Here is a 15,654-nt window from a genome sequence, read left to right on the forward strand (position 1 = left end):
TAATATAATTTTTTAAGAGAAAATTCATAAAAGTATTAGGAGGAATATTGTATTAAGTGGTGGATTCAGGCTGCTAGCTAGGAGGCCATGAGCTCTATCACTCACAGCCGTGCCCGCCCGCAGCTGCAAGCGAGGCCAGCCTCCCTCGCGGCCGCGGCTGGCCGGTCTCGCTTGTAGCTGCGGCCAGCCTCCCTCGCGGCCGCGGCTGGCCGGTCTCGCTTGTAGCTGCGGCCAGCCTCCCTCGCGGCCGCGGCCGGCCTCGCTCCAAGAAATTGTAACATTTTTTACCGCCGTTAGTTGGCGTTGGCGTTGACTAATTAAAATTCGTTATAGTAAACGGTCAGATTAATCAACGGGCCGTGCCATTGTGGGAATTAGATAGTCAATGTAATACAAAGTCAAAGTAAAATCTTGACAATAATCCGAAAGGAATTTCATGTAAAATCACATGAACGTGCTCGATCAACACGGGTTTAAATCAACGGTCCCCAATCGGGATCAAACCCACTCCAATTGGGTGGCTATTAGAGGGGGCTCCACTTCGGTGGCTATTAGATTTTTTTTTTGAAAAAAAATTAATATTATATATATATATATATATATATATATATATATAACTCTCATAGTCATTGACCGGTTGATTAATCATTATTTATCATCAAAAAATTAAAATTAATCATATATTTAGAAAGACATCAACCTGAGATATCTATTGGTACCATTTTTGTGAGGAAATATTGTGACTTAGAGCTAGTCCATCGGTACTTTTCTCTCGTCGAAGTTACAAGATGCTTTTTTTTGCTATCACCGTGGGTTCTTATCATCGAAAATCATGATTTGAGATAATTTAAACTCAGTTTTAGTACCTATAGTATGATTTTGGAGGCTATGATGTGCGACGAGTGAAAGTGGAACCCAACTTACTTTTCGATTGTTGGTTCAATTTTTAGATGTTTTAGATTGAAAATTTTAAACTTTGGTTGATTAATTAAGTTGTGTCGTATTTTTAAATAGGTGTTGAAGAAAATAGCTCAAGGATTAATAGATTATTATTAATTTTAACTAGAATCAAAGACTAAGATCAAAAGTTTAGAATTTAAATTCGTTTGCAATGAACTTAAATTTGAAATTTAAGTTTTTGGATTGTGAAAATCGATCTACACTAATTTTAAATTTTTAACAAATTTCAATTTATATTTTTTAAGTATTTTCAAATTTTATTTAGAATTGAATAATTCGATTTTACAAGGGTTCATTAATTATAATTTTGAAATATACTTTTTAAAAATTATTATATATACTTGTGAAATATAATATAAAGTTTAGAATTTTTAAAATTTTTTATTTGAATTCACTCTCTTTAATTGAAAATCCTAACTATGCCACTGTTCATCAAAGTCATACTCGGGAGGTAGGTAACCCGAGGTCTAATTGCTCGTGTGTTACTAGAATAAGCTCGTGCAAAGACTGCCTTGACGATCACGACCGCAAATTGGCCTTGAGCTTGGGGTCACAACTTGCCACGAGTTTGCGACTTGGACTAGCCTTGAGCTCTTGGCTGTAGATTGGATCCCAAGGGAGAATCCAACAAACCATTTACCCAATTCCATGAATGAGATCTAGGCTTGCTTATCGAAACTCAATGTAGAAGTGATGCATCAAGGAGATGCCCTAGATACTATGACTACTTCTTCTTCTTCTTAGTACTATAAATGGATAGAAGTTGATAAATAAATTCATATCCTATCAATAATAAAAGAATAATATAAAATAAATAGGCTTGAACATTATTAAATATAGTAATTTATTTATTAAATTATATAAATCTAATTATATATATATATATATATATATATATATATATATATATATATATATATTTAAAAAAATTAGATACATAAAAAATAGTAATTTATTGTTTTATTATAATCTTAAATTATTTGTAATATATATTAAAAAATTTTAAAATTTAAATAGGGACCGAGCTAAGGGGACTATGGTGGCGGCTCCCTCTTCAATTTTTTAATGTACAAGGGGTATGAGTATAAAAATGGAGGACGAATGAAGGTAACAATACCAGATATGATAAGAAGATTGAATCATACTTGGTAAAACTGAGCCGATGAAAGAATTATGGAATTTGCATCCTTTAGAATGAGGATGATCGAGTTAAAGAATAAATCGAGGAGACTTTTTTTTTCTTTGGAGTCAGGGTAGTCGAACTCGAGCCAATGAAGAGTCGAGGAAACTGTGTCTTCTGAAATCAGGGTGACTGAGTTGATAGATCAAAAAACCGAAGTTCTTAAATTGAGTTAATGAGGTCGAAATTGACTCTTTGATCTCTACAAAATCTTAACCTTTAATATGAAATTCCTCGTAGTTTTAAGGATAATAAAAAAAACTCAATAAGATTTTTAATAAACAAGTTTGAATAATCTCGATAAGTAAATAAATAAACAAAGTTAAACAAAACTAAGCTCTAAAAATTCAACTCATTAGGATCATCATCATCCATCTTTCTTTATTATAATTCTCATGTGTTTTAGATGTGGGACTATGTTTGCATCCTTGCAACCCAACAATATGGATCGTTCCTTATTATAAAAGCTTATTGCTATGGTTTCCAAGGATTATTGTAAAAACACAAAGATTATGTGCCGTCATTATATTCCACCTTTTGATAGTGAATTTTCTCTTCTCTGCCCTTGGTTTTTTCCCGTCAAGGATTTTCCACGTAAATCTATGTGTGCTCTTTATTTTTCTTATTGTCTATTCTTGTCGTAATCTTGTAACAAAGTCCTTAAATCGAGTTAATGAGGTTCTTAACCTTTAATATGAAATTCCTCTTAGTTTTAAGGATAATAAAAAAACTCGATAAAATTTTTAATAAACAAGTTTGAATAATCTCGATAAGTAAATAAATAAACAAAGTTAAACAAAACTAAGCTCTAAAAATTCAACTCATCATTAGGATCATCATCATCCATCTTTCTTTAATGAATTCCTTAAACTCAATAATTAATAAGATTTAAACTCTCGATCTTAATTAATGCATGGCGAGCCTCTTCTTGTCTTTCGTCTTGTCCACCGCCGCCTTCTTCTTCTTCTTCCCCACCTTCTTCACCGCCTCATCATGAGGAGGAGCCGCTGCAGGCGGCGCTGGCTCCTGCTTCTCCTTCCGGCCGTTCCGGTGCCGCTTGAAGATCAAGTCGCCGAGCTGCCACCGCTGCAGGAAGCCCATGGAGGGCCATTTCTTGTGCTGGTCATGGACCAGCTTCGCCGACCGCGGAGGCCAAGTGCAGTAGTTCTCCGGCGCAACGCCCTCCAAGCCCTGGCGCAGAGCTTCGTCCGCCACGGCCGGACTGCCATTAATCGCTTCCTCGTTCGACGTCGTCGTCGTCGTCGTCGTCGTCAAAGAAAGGGCAGAGCGGGCGGATGCGGCCCTGGAAGAAGATCTCGTCGGCAGGGATGAGCCGGCCGCCGCCGTCCTCTAGATCGGTGAGAAGGAGGTCGAACTGGAAGTCGACCGCGTCGATGTACACCTCGTCGCCGTCGTCGTCGTGTTCGTCGCCGCCATTGCACGAGGACAGCGCCAGGAGAGGGCGAGGGGCAGCGGAGATGCTCTTGGGGGAATCGCAATTGTATCCGAAGGCGAAGTGATCGCCATCAAGATCTGCGTATTCCATGGAGCATCTTCTTCTTCTCCCCCGTCCTCTTCCTTCTCTTCTTCTTCGGCGTGTCTGCGTCTTCTTCCTCCTCCATGTCTTCTTCTACTATTTTTGACGAGAGATGGAGCGAGAGGATCGGAGAGTTAGTTTTCGAGAAGAAGATAGAGAGAAACGATATGGTTGTCGGGATGAATATAGATGACGGCGACGGGGTGGATCAACCATTAAATGAAAAAAATGATAAATCTCAATTAGGTTCGATCACATGGAAGTTTCCCATCGGCTATTAAGTTAAATCGAAAAGTACACACAGCGGTCAGTCCAGACGCTCAACATCCTTTGATTGCGCTTTCATTTGAAGAAAAATTTCTGCAAATACGTCGTAGTTGAGATCAAATCGTAAGTGCCTGGGTGACAAATGTCCTACCGCGACATCATCCCCATTAAATCCATCATATAATGGACGAGATGAGCCGACTCATCAACTTGACAAATTGAAAAATCTTTAATCCAATCCAACTCAAGGCGAGTTACCAGTTAGGCGGATCAACCGACAGACCTATTAAAAAATATTAAAAATATTAAAAAATTTAAATTTAGATTATAGTTTAAATGGGTTAAGTTGAAATTTTTAAATTTGAATTGTGATTTAGACGAATCAAATCTATTAATCCATTGAGTTGTCTATTTTAATTTTAAAATTTAAAATAAATAAATAAAGCTTTCTCAATGACTAACGCATGTGGATCGCGAGTTTATACATATGGTCAATCCATCTGAACCCATCTTAAAATAGATTGATAAAATTTCAACTCAATTTGCTTAAATTGTTTGACGAGGCGCAGACTAACCCAACAAGCCCAATATTCCAAATTGACGGTTATACATATAACGGAATAGGGCGGACCAATCCACCAATTTAGCAGGTTAAAAAATTTTCAATCCAAGATGGATTGTGAGTTATACGAGTCAACCTATGTACCTCAAAAAATAAAAAATATAAAAATATTAAATTAAAATTTTAAATTTGAATTACAATTTAAACGGATCAAATTAAAAATTTTAAATTTAGATTATGATTTAGACGGATTAAGCTCATTATTCTATTGAGTTTTCTATTTTAATTTTAATTTTTTTTTTTTTTTTTCACGAATCAACCCAAATCTGCTACGGACTGACTCACTTCGGTTGGTCCACTCGAATTCATTTTAAAATTGATTGATAAAATTTTAATTCAATCTATCTAAATTATTTGACGGAACAGATTCAATGATAATTAAGTGCATGTGGATGTGCTTCTAGTTTCATTAAACAATCTAATGGACTTCTCTTTCGAGTCAAGCCGGGTTTGCATTCGATGCGGTGAAACGAGTCATATCTCATCTACGGTTGGAGCATGTTAGTGAAAACTGTTCCGCGGTCACAGATGATGCAATTCTAGGGTTTCCAGTTCACTCGGCACTATATACAAAGCCTTCCCCTTTCTCGCCCTCTTCACATCCCAACTCCTGAGGCCTCACCACGGTTGCGGCGGCGTCGGTAAACCTCGAAGCGGAAATGAAGGTGGTGGCGGCTTATCTCCTTGCTGTCCTCGGCGGAAACCCCAACCCCTCCGCCGGTGATCTCAGATCCATCCTCGAATCAGGTCCGACTTTGTTTGGTCTCCTAATCGCTCTCTTGTTTGTCTTGGTTTAGTTGATCTTGATCCGTGTTTCTGGTTTCCAGTCGGAGCGGAATCGGACGATAAGCGGATCAACCAATTCCTCTCGGAAGTCAAGGGCAAGGACATAACGGAGTTGATCGCTGCCGGGCGGGAGAAGTTCGCCTCTGTTCCCACCGGCGGCGCAGTGGCCTCCGTTGCGGTTGCCGCCTCTGGAGGTGGCGCGGGAGCTGCCCCTGCGGCGGAGGAGCCTAAGAAGGAAGAGAAGGTCGAAGAGAAAGAGGAATCTGACGATGTGAGCCTCTCCTTCTTGATAATTTGCATTACCAACATAAATTTGGGTTTTTTCCTTGTTTCCTTTTGTCTCTGACTAATTTAGATGAAAAAAAAACTTTTTTTCTCAATCATTAATGGTTATTGACTTCGTTTTGGTCTTTTCATTGCAGGATATGGGCTTTAGCTTGTTTGATTAAACGACGAGGTTATAGTGTTCTATCCTTGTTCTATGTCAGTTAATTTGAGATCATCTATTGTTTTGCTTTTGAAGTTAGACAAAGAAAGTCAGAAACTGCTTTCCTCTCAGTTCTGTTGTCTTTGAATCAACTGTTAATGGAAGGTTTGTTATTTTAAAATGGTTGTTTGGGTTCAATTTAGTGTGACTGCTTTTTCTACTTTCTTCTTCTAGATGTCTGTTATACTTTTTGTTCTTCAAATAAGAATACATGGATAGGTTTGGTTGCTTTTAGTATGAGGAGTTTATGATGAAATAACAGTGTTTAGTTTATCAATTGGATACATGATTGAAGGAATGTTTCACAATATCTCAATATTAGGCCTATTAACTTGCTAGGATCAGAATAAGAAAGTGTTTTTGTTATAAAAGTGAAAGAAATGTAGACAAATGGAAGAAAAAAAAAGATGGTAGTAGTTTCTTCTATTGGGTAGAGATAATTTGCACTACAACAATTGGAAGACCAACAATTGGATGATAGATGCAGCCAATATTCTAGTATGTTGAAATTTAGAGCTGGATTATCGACTAATGAGTGCTTTGTTTGCATCCTAATAAAGTGGATGGTTTTTTCGAATGTAGATCACCATTGAAGTGTTGAGGTTTGATGGGCCTAACTCGCATGATACTCAGTTGTTGTATTCACTTTGATCATAGATTTTGGGCAAACTTAGAAGTTATTGAATGTATTTGGTGATCTTATAGAATCATAGATATCAGTTCATTAAGGATGAGATGAATCATCTTTTGAAGACGTTACTCTTCTATCAGAGATTGTCATGTTAAGGGAAAAGGATCTACTCTTTTGTCACAATTCTTGTTTCATGTCTATTTCTTTTATAGCTTTCCCTTCCTTCTTCTCCGTCTCACTATCGAACTTGTCGCTTTGTATCGAGCAACTTAGTCTGGAGCATTACACTGGACTATGGTTGACTCATCTTATTCATGAACTTCTAGTGTCATATTTGCTTCTGTTTAGCATAATTTTCTATTACAAGTCAGGCTGTGATCGTATTAGGTCTTTTGATCTCTCTTCTGAGGCTAGTTGTCTCCACTTGTCGAATAAGAATGTGTTTCCACTGGTGTGGTGTAGTGGTAAAACGCTTAGAGAGCAATAAGAGGACTAAGATTTGAATCCCAAAGGTGAGTGAGTAGCATAACATTAGATAGGGTAGGCGAGTGAAGAAAGCAATGAGCCGTGGGGGTCTAGTGACCGAGGCGAGTGATGGAAGCGACGAGGATAGTGCAGACAAGGTGTTTCGATTGCCATAGGCAGAGGAGGCGATGGAAGGCATGCCAACTGCTGGTGTTCCAGGCTGACTGTCTTGCGGCTGCCCTAGGCTGCCGTTGGGGCGCGAAGCTGCATTGCCATGTGGTTCAGCTTCAGCAGCACCATGGCATTCCACCTGGTGCAAGCAGTGGCCTGGGCCAGCCTGCTTCATGGTCATGTCGGACTCCTGCACCGATGAGACACTCCTGCACCGAGGTCTCCAGCGGTCGCCGGAGCTCCTCCCACCGGACCCGGTGAAGGGACTCAAAGGCCAGGCCTATCCAAGTGAAGGAGATGCCCTGCCTTTGTAAGCGCAAAGCATTGCGATATGTATGCAATAAAGGGAGATGCAAAGTCTTTTATGTTCTAAAACATACTCCTTTCTTTCATGTCGTGGGCAAGCTTGAGGTGGATTATATTATCATTCTCCCCATACAACACTAGTACACTCGGCAATAAATCTAAAATAACGCAAGAGTTATTAGGATCGTAAAAGAATCAAAACATTTATAAAAACAGTTTAATTATATTTGTTTAATATAGATAAGATCAATTAAATGAATACTTTATTAAAATAAATGAATAAATTTGAATAACATATATTTAATTCATTAATATTTTTAAAGAAATTATAAATTATTTATAAATAATATTCCTGATTAATATTTATGAATAAAATTTGTGAATTATGTTCATTAATAATTTTTTTTATCAAATTTATTAATAAATAAACTATCAAAATTAATAAATAAACTTTCATGAACTACTAAAACAAGCTTTTAAAATGTAAATATTATAAATATTAAACAAGCATGAATTAAGAGCTATTAATATCTAAATGAACTAAATTCAAATTAAGCTTAAACAAATCTCAAATTAAAAAAATACAATAAAATAAAATTTGAACAACCATTTTAATAGTTTAGTTAATTTTTAGCTTTGTCATCTTAAATAAGTTTAAATATAAAGTTTGATTTAGCTTGACTCATTTGTAACCCATCAAATTACTTCGATCATGAAATTTAGAGAATAGAAAAAAATGATAGCATATAGAGCCAACCTTAACCAAAGGAGGGAGCTTATGATCCTCCCTTCAACGACCACCATTGGTTCTAGCACACCTTTTTCTTTGTATTTTTGATAGTAAAAGGTGAAATCTCTTAATTCGGTCAATGTGAATCCCGATCACTTGATACTAGTGATATTAACTCTAAGTATGTGATGCTCTTGAGTGCTCGAGCTCGAGTGGATACATTCTTGAACACCGAAGTATCCCGGGCACCATAAAACTCGAGTACAGTAACTGCCTAGTACTGTAACATCCCAACACTATCTTGGATTTCTCTCTCTCCCGTTATTTCAAAGCATTTGAAGTCTTACCAACTTCTGCAAAAAAGGTAGAATCCACCACCTTAACGGCCTCACATAGTCGGCCCCACTGACTATTTGAAACCTTACCAACGTATCATAGTCACACAATTTGATATAGCTTTTACGTTAACTCATGCTTATTAGTCTATGAATTCATCCTTAGGATTAGTAAATGAATGGAACGTTTATGAGAGATTTATATTTGAACATCAATTAAAAAACAAATTTAAACAACTTATTAAATTAAAAAATTTTAAAATATATATATATTTAGTTTGTTAGTGCTCGGAAATAAAGCTTATGAATTATTCAAAATAAACAAAAAAAACTTGAATTAAAATCAAACTCACTAATTGATTAAATAAACTTAAAATTTTAAAATAAAAAAATTAAATTAAGAGCTCGACGTCTAAATGAACCAAATCAAGGTCGACGTAAACTCAAACTTAAAATGAAAAAGAAGTCAAATCAAATTTGAATAACCGTTTCAACAATTTTGTTTATTTTAAGCACGTTTAGAACAACAAAGAAGTACCGAGATTTTGGAGCGATTAATTTTAAAACAATTTTGTTACTAAAATTATTTAAAAGTATTTTTTAATATGATAATAGTTTTAACCAAAACTGCTATAATAACAATAGAAAAATAAGACTAAGCAGCCTTTAATAATTTTTGAAAAAGGAATAATAAAAGACTTACTTTTGATTTTTGACCAAGTTACTTCCAGTTCTGAAATGACAATGAATAGGCTTCAATGAGGTGGTTGCTAGGCATTTCATCAGCCACAACAAGTTCTTCAGGCTCATCACCGATTCTGAATGAACAGATAGAATTTACAGATACATACCAAAGTTTCCTGTAAATCAATCCAAAGAAAGTTTACTAAGGTCATAGCAATTATCTAAGAGACTCGGGTTAGAACATATCGAACCTGTGTCTCTCGATATATGCGGCCATGGCCATTTCGAATCCAGCTCTCTTTTCGGTAGCTATGATATGTCATAGTGAGCAACCTTTACCTGTAGAACAAGGCAGAATTGCAGTTAAATGAAGTATAATGTAGTTTTGCTTTAGCTGCTTCATTTACCTAATTGACAGTACCTCATACAGAGAGACAAAATAGTTGTAGCACGAACTTGAAGGATAGCCATATGAAAGAGCTTCAAGGCAAATCCATCTCTTTAAAGAAATAACTTTTATAACAATAGATTCAAATGACCTGAACACCTCTTATTCTTATCCAGACAATGGATAAGTTCTTCCCCACGGACAATTCGTCTAAGCCAACTTTAAGACAGATCGAAACATCATGAATACAAAACAGTATGTATTATCACAGTCTACAGAGTGTTTCATATTGGACAGGAGAGGAATCTAAAGACTGCCCTGTATGCACTGAGTTAAGTTTCACCATGCAGAAGTAGATGGTCCACCGGCATGTCCATTCAATATATTGAGCAGAGAATTAAAATCCACCGGCTGACCACTCTCGCCCATCCTCTGGACAACATTTGTAACCTGATTCCTGTCAAACCCCATACTAACAGCTTTTTCAATCATCTCTCTGTAAGGGTGATTGCGAATGGGTTGAGAATCATAGTGATGAGGTAGAGGAGGCATTTGCTGGTTCCTGGCAGCCGGAAGGTTGCTTGATGGATAGCTGTAGGCAGCATTGTAGCCTTGCATGGAATATGGTGGTGGCAATGCAGTGCTCATATAGCCACCACTGCCTGGCTGCGGCGGGAAGGAACCCTGGCTGACTGGAGGCTGCGTGTTATTTTGCATGGGAGGTGGTAGCACTGACATGTTTGTTCCTCCATAATGATATGGAGAAGCTTCAGGACGAATCCCTACAGCCTGTGTAATTGTTGGATTAGGACCCTGCATAGGCATTCTGCTTAGAAAGGTTTCAGGACCAGAAGCCACAGGAGATGGAGATTGATATGGGGCATACACCGGTGGTGGTTGAGATCTGATTTGAGCCTGTGAAGCAGGTTGTTGCAGCAATTGCTGGTTGTGCTGTGGTGGCAGTTGATGCTGATTCCGGTTTACCGACAGTTGCTGTTGTGGCATTGCCTGGATTGGTCTATCCTGAAGCTGAGGTCTTGAATGGATGTAGTGCAGTTCAGGTCGTGCAGATTGGCTATGTTGGTCTCGCGGCAATGTTGGCTGCTGAAGATAGTAATTGCCAACTTGGTTCATTATAGTGTGGTCTTGTTGAATGTTAGGAGGAACAGGTGCTTGCTGAGGCAAAGGCAGTTCTTTGTATGGTAGAACTTGCTGAGAAGTACCAGCTGGAATAACTGTTGGAGCAATTTGACGGGGTACAGCAAGCACCAATTGTTGGTTGGCACTGTCCGGTTTCTCTTTTATGCTATTTGGCTCTGAAACAGCTTGTATAATAGCATCTGCAGAATCTTTTTGCGCTAACTGAAGCTTGGCTAGTTCCTTTTGAGTTTCAGCAAGTTCTTGCTTGTGTCTAAGAATTTGAACAGATCTATGCACCTGATAAAACAAGCTCAAAACAAATTAGAACTGCTCACTCCTACAGAAATGAACAAATGATGAGCACTGCCCATACTGCAGTGTTCTATAGTAAGAACTAAAAAAATGGGTAAAATAGGTGCAGAAAATCAAATATCATTGTCGTCACAGCATTAACAGCATGGATGGATGATGAGTTCCATGATAATCAAAGGAGAATAAATGCATATCCATCATAATCACCTGATATTGTACAAAGAAAATTAGAACATCTCATATGACAAATTCTACATGTTTGGCCATCAAGTTATCCACCATGAAGCATCTATTTAAACCTTTTTGGTGGTTTATGGGACACAGACTGAGCGTTATTGCCATTTTATAATTGTCCTAATTAGTCATATTATCAGTAAAGCCAACCCTACTGATACTTATGAGAAAAGGCAACCTATTTGTATTCATCCCATTCCTCTATTTCTCAACTTTGTACGAGACAAAATCAACAAAGTTCAGTGGCACTAAAATCAGTCTACTTAGCTTCTGATATTTATGAGATAAGATAATGAAATCACAGTCTATTTATCTTCTAGTAAGGATATTTTTAGTAACAAGAGGATGACAAAAACTCATTGAGGCAACCAATCAACACTTTTAAATTAAAGTCGTTTATCATCTTCAAAAGTTTCTTTTTTTTCCTCATCACTTTTCCCTTTGTATTTTTTTCCTCCTCCCCATCTTTCGCCTATCAATGCCATCACATTAGGCTGGAAGCTACTACTACGGCGGTGATGCTCCCTAAGGCAAAGCTCCAACTATAAGACGATGACAAAATGATGGTAGAGATGGAGGTAGAGCTCCTCTTCTTTTTTCTTTCTTTCGTTCTTTCTCCTCCTCCACCATTGCCTCCATCACTAAGCTTTGAGCTGGGCAGGACTGTAGTGGCAACAATTATAGAAGGATCAAAGAAGAAGAAAAAGGAGAGGAAGAAAAGAGAAGGAAAAGGAAAAAAAAGAATTATGCTGCAACCACAATCTTCGAGCTTCACCTGGTAGTAGAGTTGCCTCCGATTGGGCCATGGCAACAATGTGAAGGGAAAGAAGAAAGAGGTGAGAGGAAGAAAAGAGGAGATAAGAGAGGGAGGAAAAGAGAAAAGAAAGAGGAGAAAATTAACCAATTTTAAAAAATATACATATAATTTGATAGAAAATGCAACTGTTCCAATCAATTCTACATTGCCCGCCATTATTGAAAATCAACAGTGATCAAATTGGACAATTTAAGAAAATTTATAAATGGAATCTTGATGAAAAACTTGTATGGATCAACAGCATACCTCATAATTAGTGAATGATTTGAAGCATTAACCCAAAATGTTGCAATTCATGGACAATTCAGTTGAGCAAGCCTCAACAGAGAATGAAGTGAGAATATATGTCAGACTAGAGAGATGTTATCAGCAATATACACTTTAGTTCCACCAATTGAAAATGACATTAAAGAGAGACCTAAGCAGACTAGTAATAGGAAAATAAAAATCTGAAGATGCTCCTCAAAAGACTAGTAACATGCATAGTTCACAATCTCGATTCGTGAATATTAGCACAAACTTACTTCTTGAAGATGCTTCTCGAAAGACTTGAACTTCATATCTTTTTCACCCTGATCTTGCATGAAATCTGCACGCAGTTCCCCAACAGTCCTTTCAAGTTTGTAGCAAACTAACTCCAACTGCGTCAAACGGCCACTTACACCCTCAAGAGATCGATGTAGATTATCAACATATTTCTTCATGCACTTCTCGACAGAAGATAATACACCCTCCATGGAATAATCTTCTTGCTCATAGACTCTGATCAACGATTTCCCCATTCTGTTGTCATGGAGATCCTGTTCAATGAAGATAATGAATACAAAGAAAGATCAAGGAGTGGAAAATAGTTAGGTACAATGACTTCTTTTGTCACTCGAGGGACCATAAAAAGAATCTAACACAACAAGACAAGCCATCAAAATAAATCAAACATAGAGGATAGCATCTAAGCATCACCGGAAGGAATTGAGAACCAAAACTGAATCTTGTGCCTTTATTGATGCATTCATCTTACTAGAAACTATGGGTTTACTTTTCACATTCATTGTTTGAGTTTGTGATATCTATTATTCATGTTGAAGCTAAATAGTAGGATTACCATCTCAATCAAACAACCTATAATGGTTACTAAGATATGGAGGCAATATCTTCAGATTGTATGTAGCGAAATTATTACAAGATGCAGGGTACCAAACAAAGGCAATACCCAACAGCAAACCATCAGACTGAAACCAGATCAAACTTGAATGGACAAAAACAATACCCTAATTTTTCTTCCTCAGAATTGAATAGACGAAGGCACTAAATCTACAGAAAAATCCAAACTGCATGTAACAAGAACATCCTATCCATTCAGATACTCAAGACACTCAACCTGGAAATCCAACGAGACATGAAATCAAGCAAAAGGAAGAAGCAAAAACAAGGTGAACCTTCCCGGGAGGATCCGATCGCTTTCCATTTGACGGATCCTGAGCTAAGGAATCGTCGTAGGAGAAAAGGACATCGTCGGAGCCGAAATCAAACGATCTGGAGCCCGAGGCAGTTGCCCTCCCGGAGGATCCACCCGACGCCATGGGAACGGAGATGGTAAGTTTGAGAAAGGCGGTTGCTTTCCTCAGGCGACGGTTGATGCGGAGACGGCAGACGGAGACCGTGAGGAGGCCGAGGTCAAGCGACAGGCGGTGGTAGGTTTATAGGCCGTCAAGGATGAAGGAGAAAGCGTGAAGCCGTGAGCCCTGAGCTCGGCTCGAGCCGTCAGCTCGGCTCGAACTTTGAGCCTCCAAGATATTTATCGCCTCTAATAATTGATTAGAGCATCTGTAATGCATTGGCGTTATAATAAATACTCTTCATCTAATTAAAGAGTATGAGGTCTACTGTCACATATTTATTATAACAATCTATTTCTTTCATCCATACTTCTTTTAACATTAACACTCATTATTTATGGATCTCACCATTCACTCAATCATCTTAAAATATCACATATTTATTATAATAATTAAAGAGTATCACATATTTATTATAATAATATATTTCTTTCATCCATATTTCTTTTAATATTAACATTCATTATTTATCAATTTTACCATCTACTTAATCATCTTAAAATTATATATATTAAATAAATATATTTTAAAATATTTTAAAATTATTATTATTATTTTTAATAATAATCTTACTTTTAAAATAATAATTTTACTATTTTTAAAAAATAATATTAAAAAATATGTGTCTTATAATTAATAAATAGTTAAAATTACAAAGTTGGAAAAATAAAATTTATTTAAAATTGGCATGCAATTATAAAATTGAAATAGCCATTAAAAAATAGTCATTACAAAATTTATAGAATTCAAGAAATTTATAAAAAAAAAATCCTATTATTTTTATTCATTTCGAATAGAAAATAAAATTGTAGGGACTTTAAAAAATTGATGAGGAGAATATTTAGATAGTAGAATTGAAGAGTATAGTGAGTTAGAATGAAAATATGTGTACACATTGCTAGATATTTATAGACGAAATTTTAAACTAGTTGTTAAAAAATAACCATTTTATTTAATTTTTAATTTTAAAATTTATAATTTTTTAATAAAAATTAAAACTAATCGTTAATAGCCGTTAAAACTAATCATTTAATAAATATATTTAAAAAATAAAAAAATTAAAAAAATACATGTGGGGTGGGCCAGGCTAGCCCACCCCGCAGCACTTGAACGCGTTCAAGTGTTTTAACGCCCCACATTGGCGTGGGGCATTATAACACGCCCGATGAACACGCGTTGAACGCGCATTAGGGGTGCTCTTAAAGAAAGTGTTAATGTGGATGATGTGGTGGATAGTTGACCTCCACGTGGAGTCAAATGAGACGACAAATATAAAGGCATACAAAATCATGACTAGTCAAGATATGATCCAAAGCCGGACCAAGGTCAATTTAGTCACAATATCATCGCGCCTCCAATGGAGAGTCATATGTTACTCTGTTCCAAGTCTGAATCCCATGTCACTCGGCCCTAACTCCGAATCCTAGGTCGATTCCGACACTGAGTCCTCCCATGTCACTCGCCGCCTGACTTCAAGTCCTCCTATGTCACTCGCCGCCTGACTTCCAAGTCCTCCTATGTCACTTGACGCACAACTCTAAGTAGGGGTGTTAATTCAGGTAGATCGGTTCGAGTCGGATTGAAATAAAAATATTATTAAAAATCTCAACTTGAATTCGATCCGAACTCGAAACCCTAAATCCAAACCCGTATAACCTCCTAAACCGGCCTAACTCGGGGAAAAAATTATTGAGATATGTTCCCTGATAATTCTTTATTTTATTTTAATATTTTATTATTGTCATACTAATATTACATAAAGCATCATAATTTTTTAAAATAAAATTTAATTTAACCTTAAAAAAATCCTCTAAATCCTAAATCTGAATCAAACTAGGTCAACTCGACTCAACCTAAATCTGATCCGAATCTGATACAATTTAAACCAATCCAAAATCCCCAACTCGAAACTGCCCCGAACCCAAAAAGTCTCAACCCTAACTTGATTTTTTTCGAGTGGGTTTGGGTGGGGTAGGGTTGGGTTGG

At 36.9% G+C, this 15,654-nt stretch overlaps 2 protein-coding genes across 2 annotated transcripts; one reads left to right on the plus strand and one right to left on the minus strand.

Annotated features, from left to right (window-relative positions):
• Positions 1 to 5,143: 5,143 nt before the first annotated feature.
• Positions 5,144 to 5,960, plus strand: LOC141824112 (large ribosomal subunit protein P2B-like). Its single transcript, XM_074711347.1, has 3 exons — positions 5,144 to 5,313; positions 5,394 to 5,623; positions 5,775 to 5,960. Exons 1-3 carry the CDS (start codon positions 5,226 to 5,228, stop codon positions 5,799 to 5,801), a joined length of 345 nt encoding a protein of 114 aa, XP_074567448.1. The 5' UTR covers positions 5,144 to 5,225; the 3' UTR covers positions 5,802 to 5,960.
• A 3,665-nt stretch (positions 5,961 to 9,625) lies between these two features.
• LOC141825526 (uncharacterized) lies at positions 9,626 to 13,781 on the minus strand. Its single transcript, XM_074712904.1, has 3 exons — positions 13,489 to 13,781; positions 12,577 to 12,852; positions 9,626 to 10,986 (listed from the first exon to the last, which is right to left on the minus strand). Exons 1-3 carry the CDS (start codon positions 13,630 to 13,632, stop codon positions 9,889 to 9,891), a joined length of 1,518 nt encoding a protein of 505 aa, XP_074569005.1. The 5' UTR covers positions 13,633 to 13,781; the 3' UTR covers positions 9,626 to 9,888.
• Between the last annotated feature and the right edge of the window lie 1,873 nt (positions 13,782 to 15,654).

This window comes from Curcuma longa, chromosome 3 (genome assembly GCF_044706935.1).
Source record: "Curcuma longa cultivar G26 ecotype Majalengka, Jawa Barat chromosome 3, ITB_CL_G26_1.1, whole genome shotgun sequence".
In the NCBI taxonomy this organism is placed as follows: Eukaryota; Viridiplantae; Streptophyta; class Magnoliopsida; order Zingiberales; family Zingiberaceae; genus Curcuma; species Curcuma longa.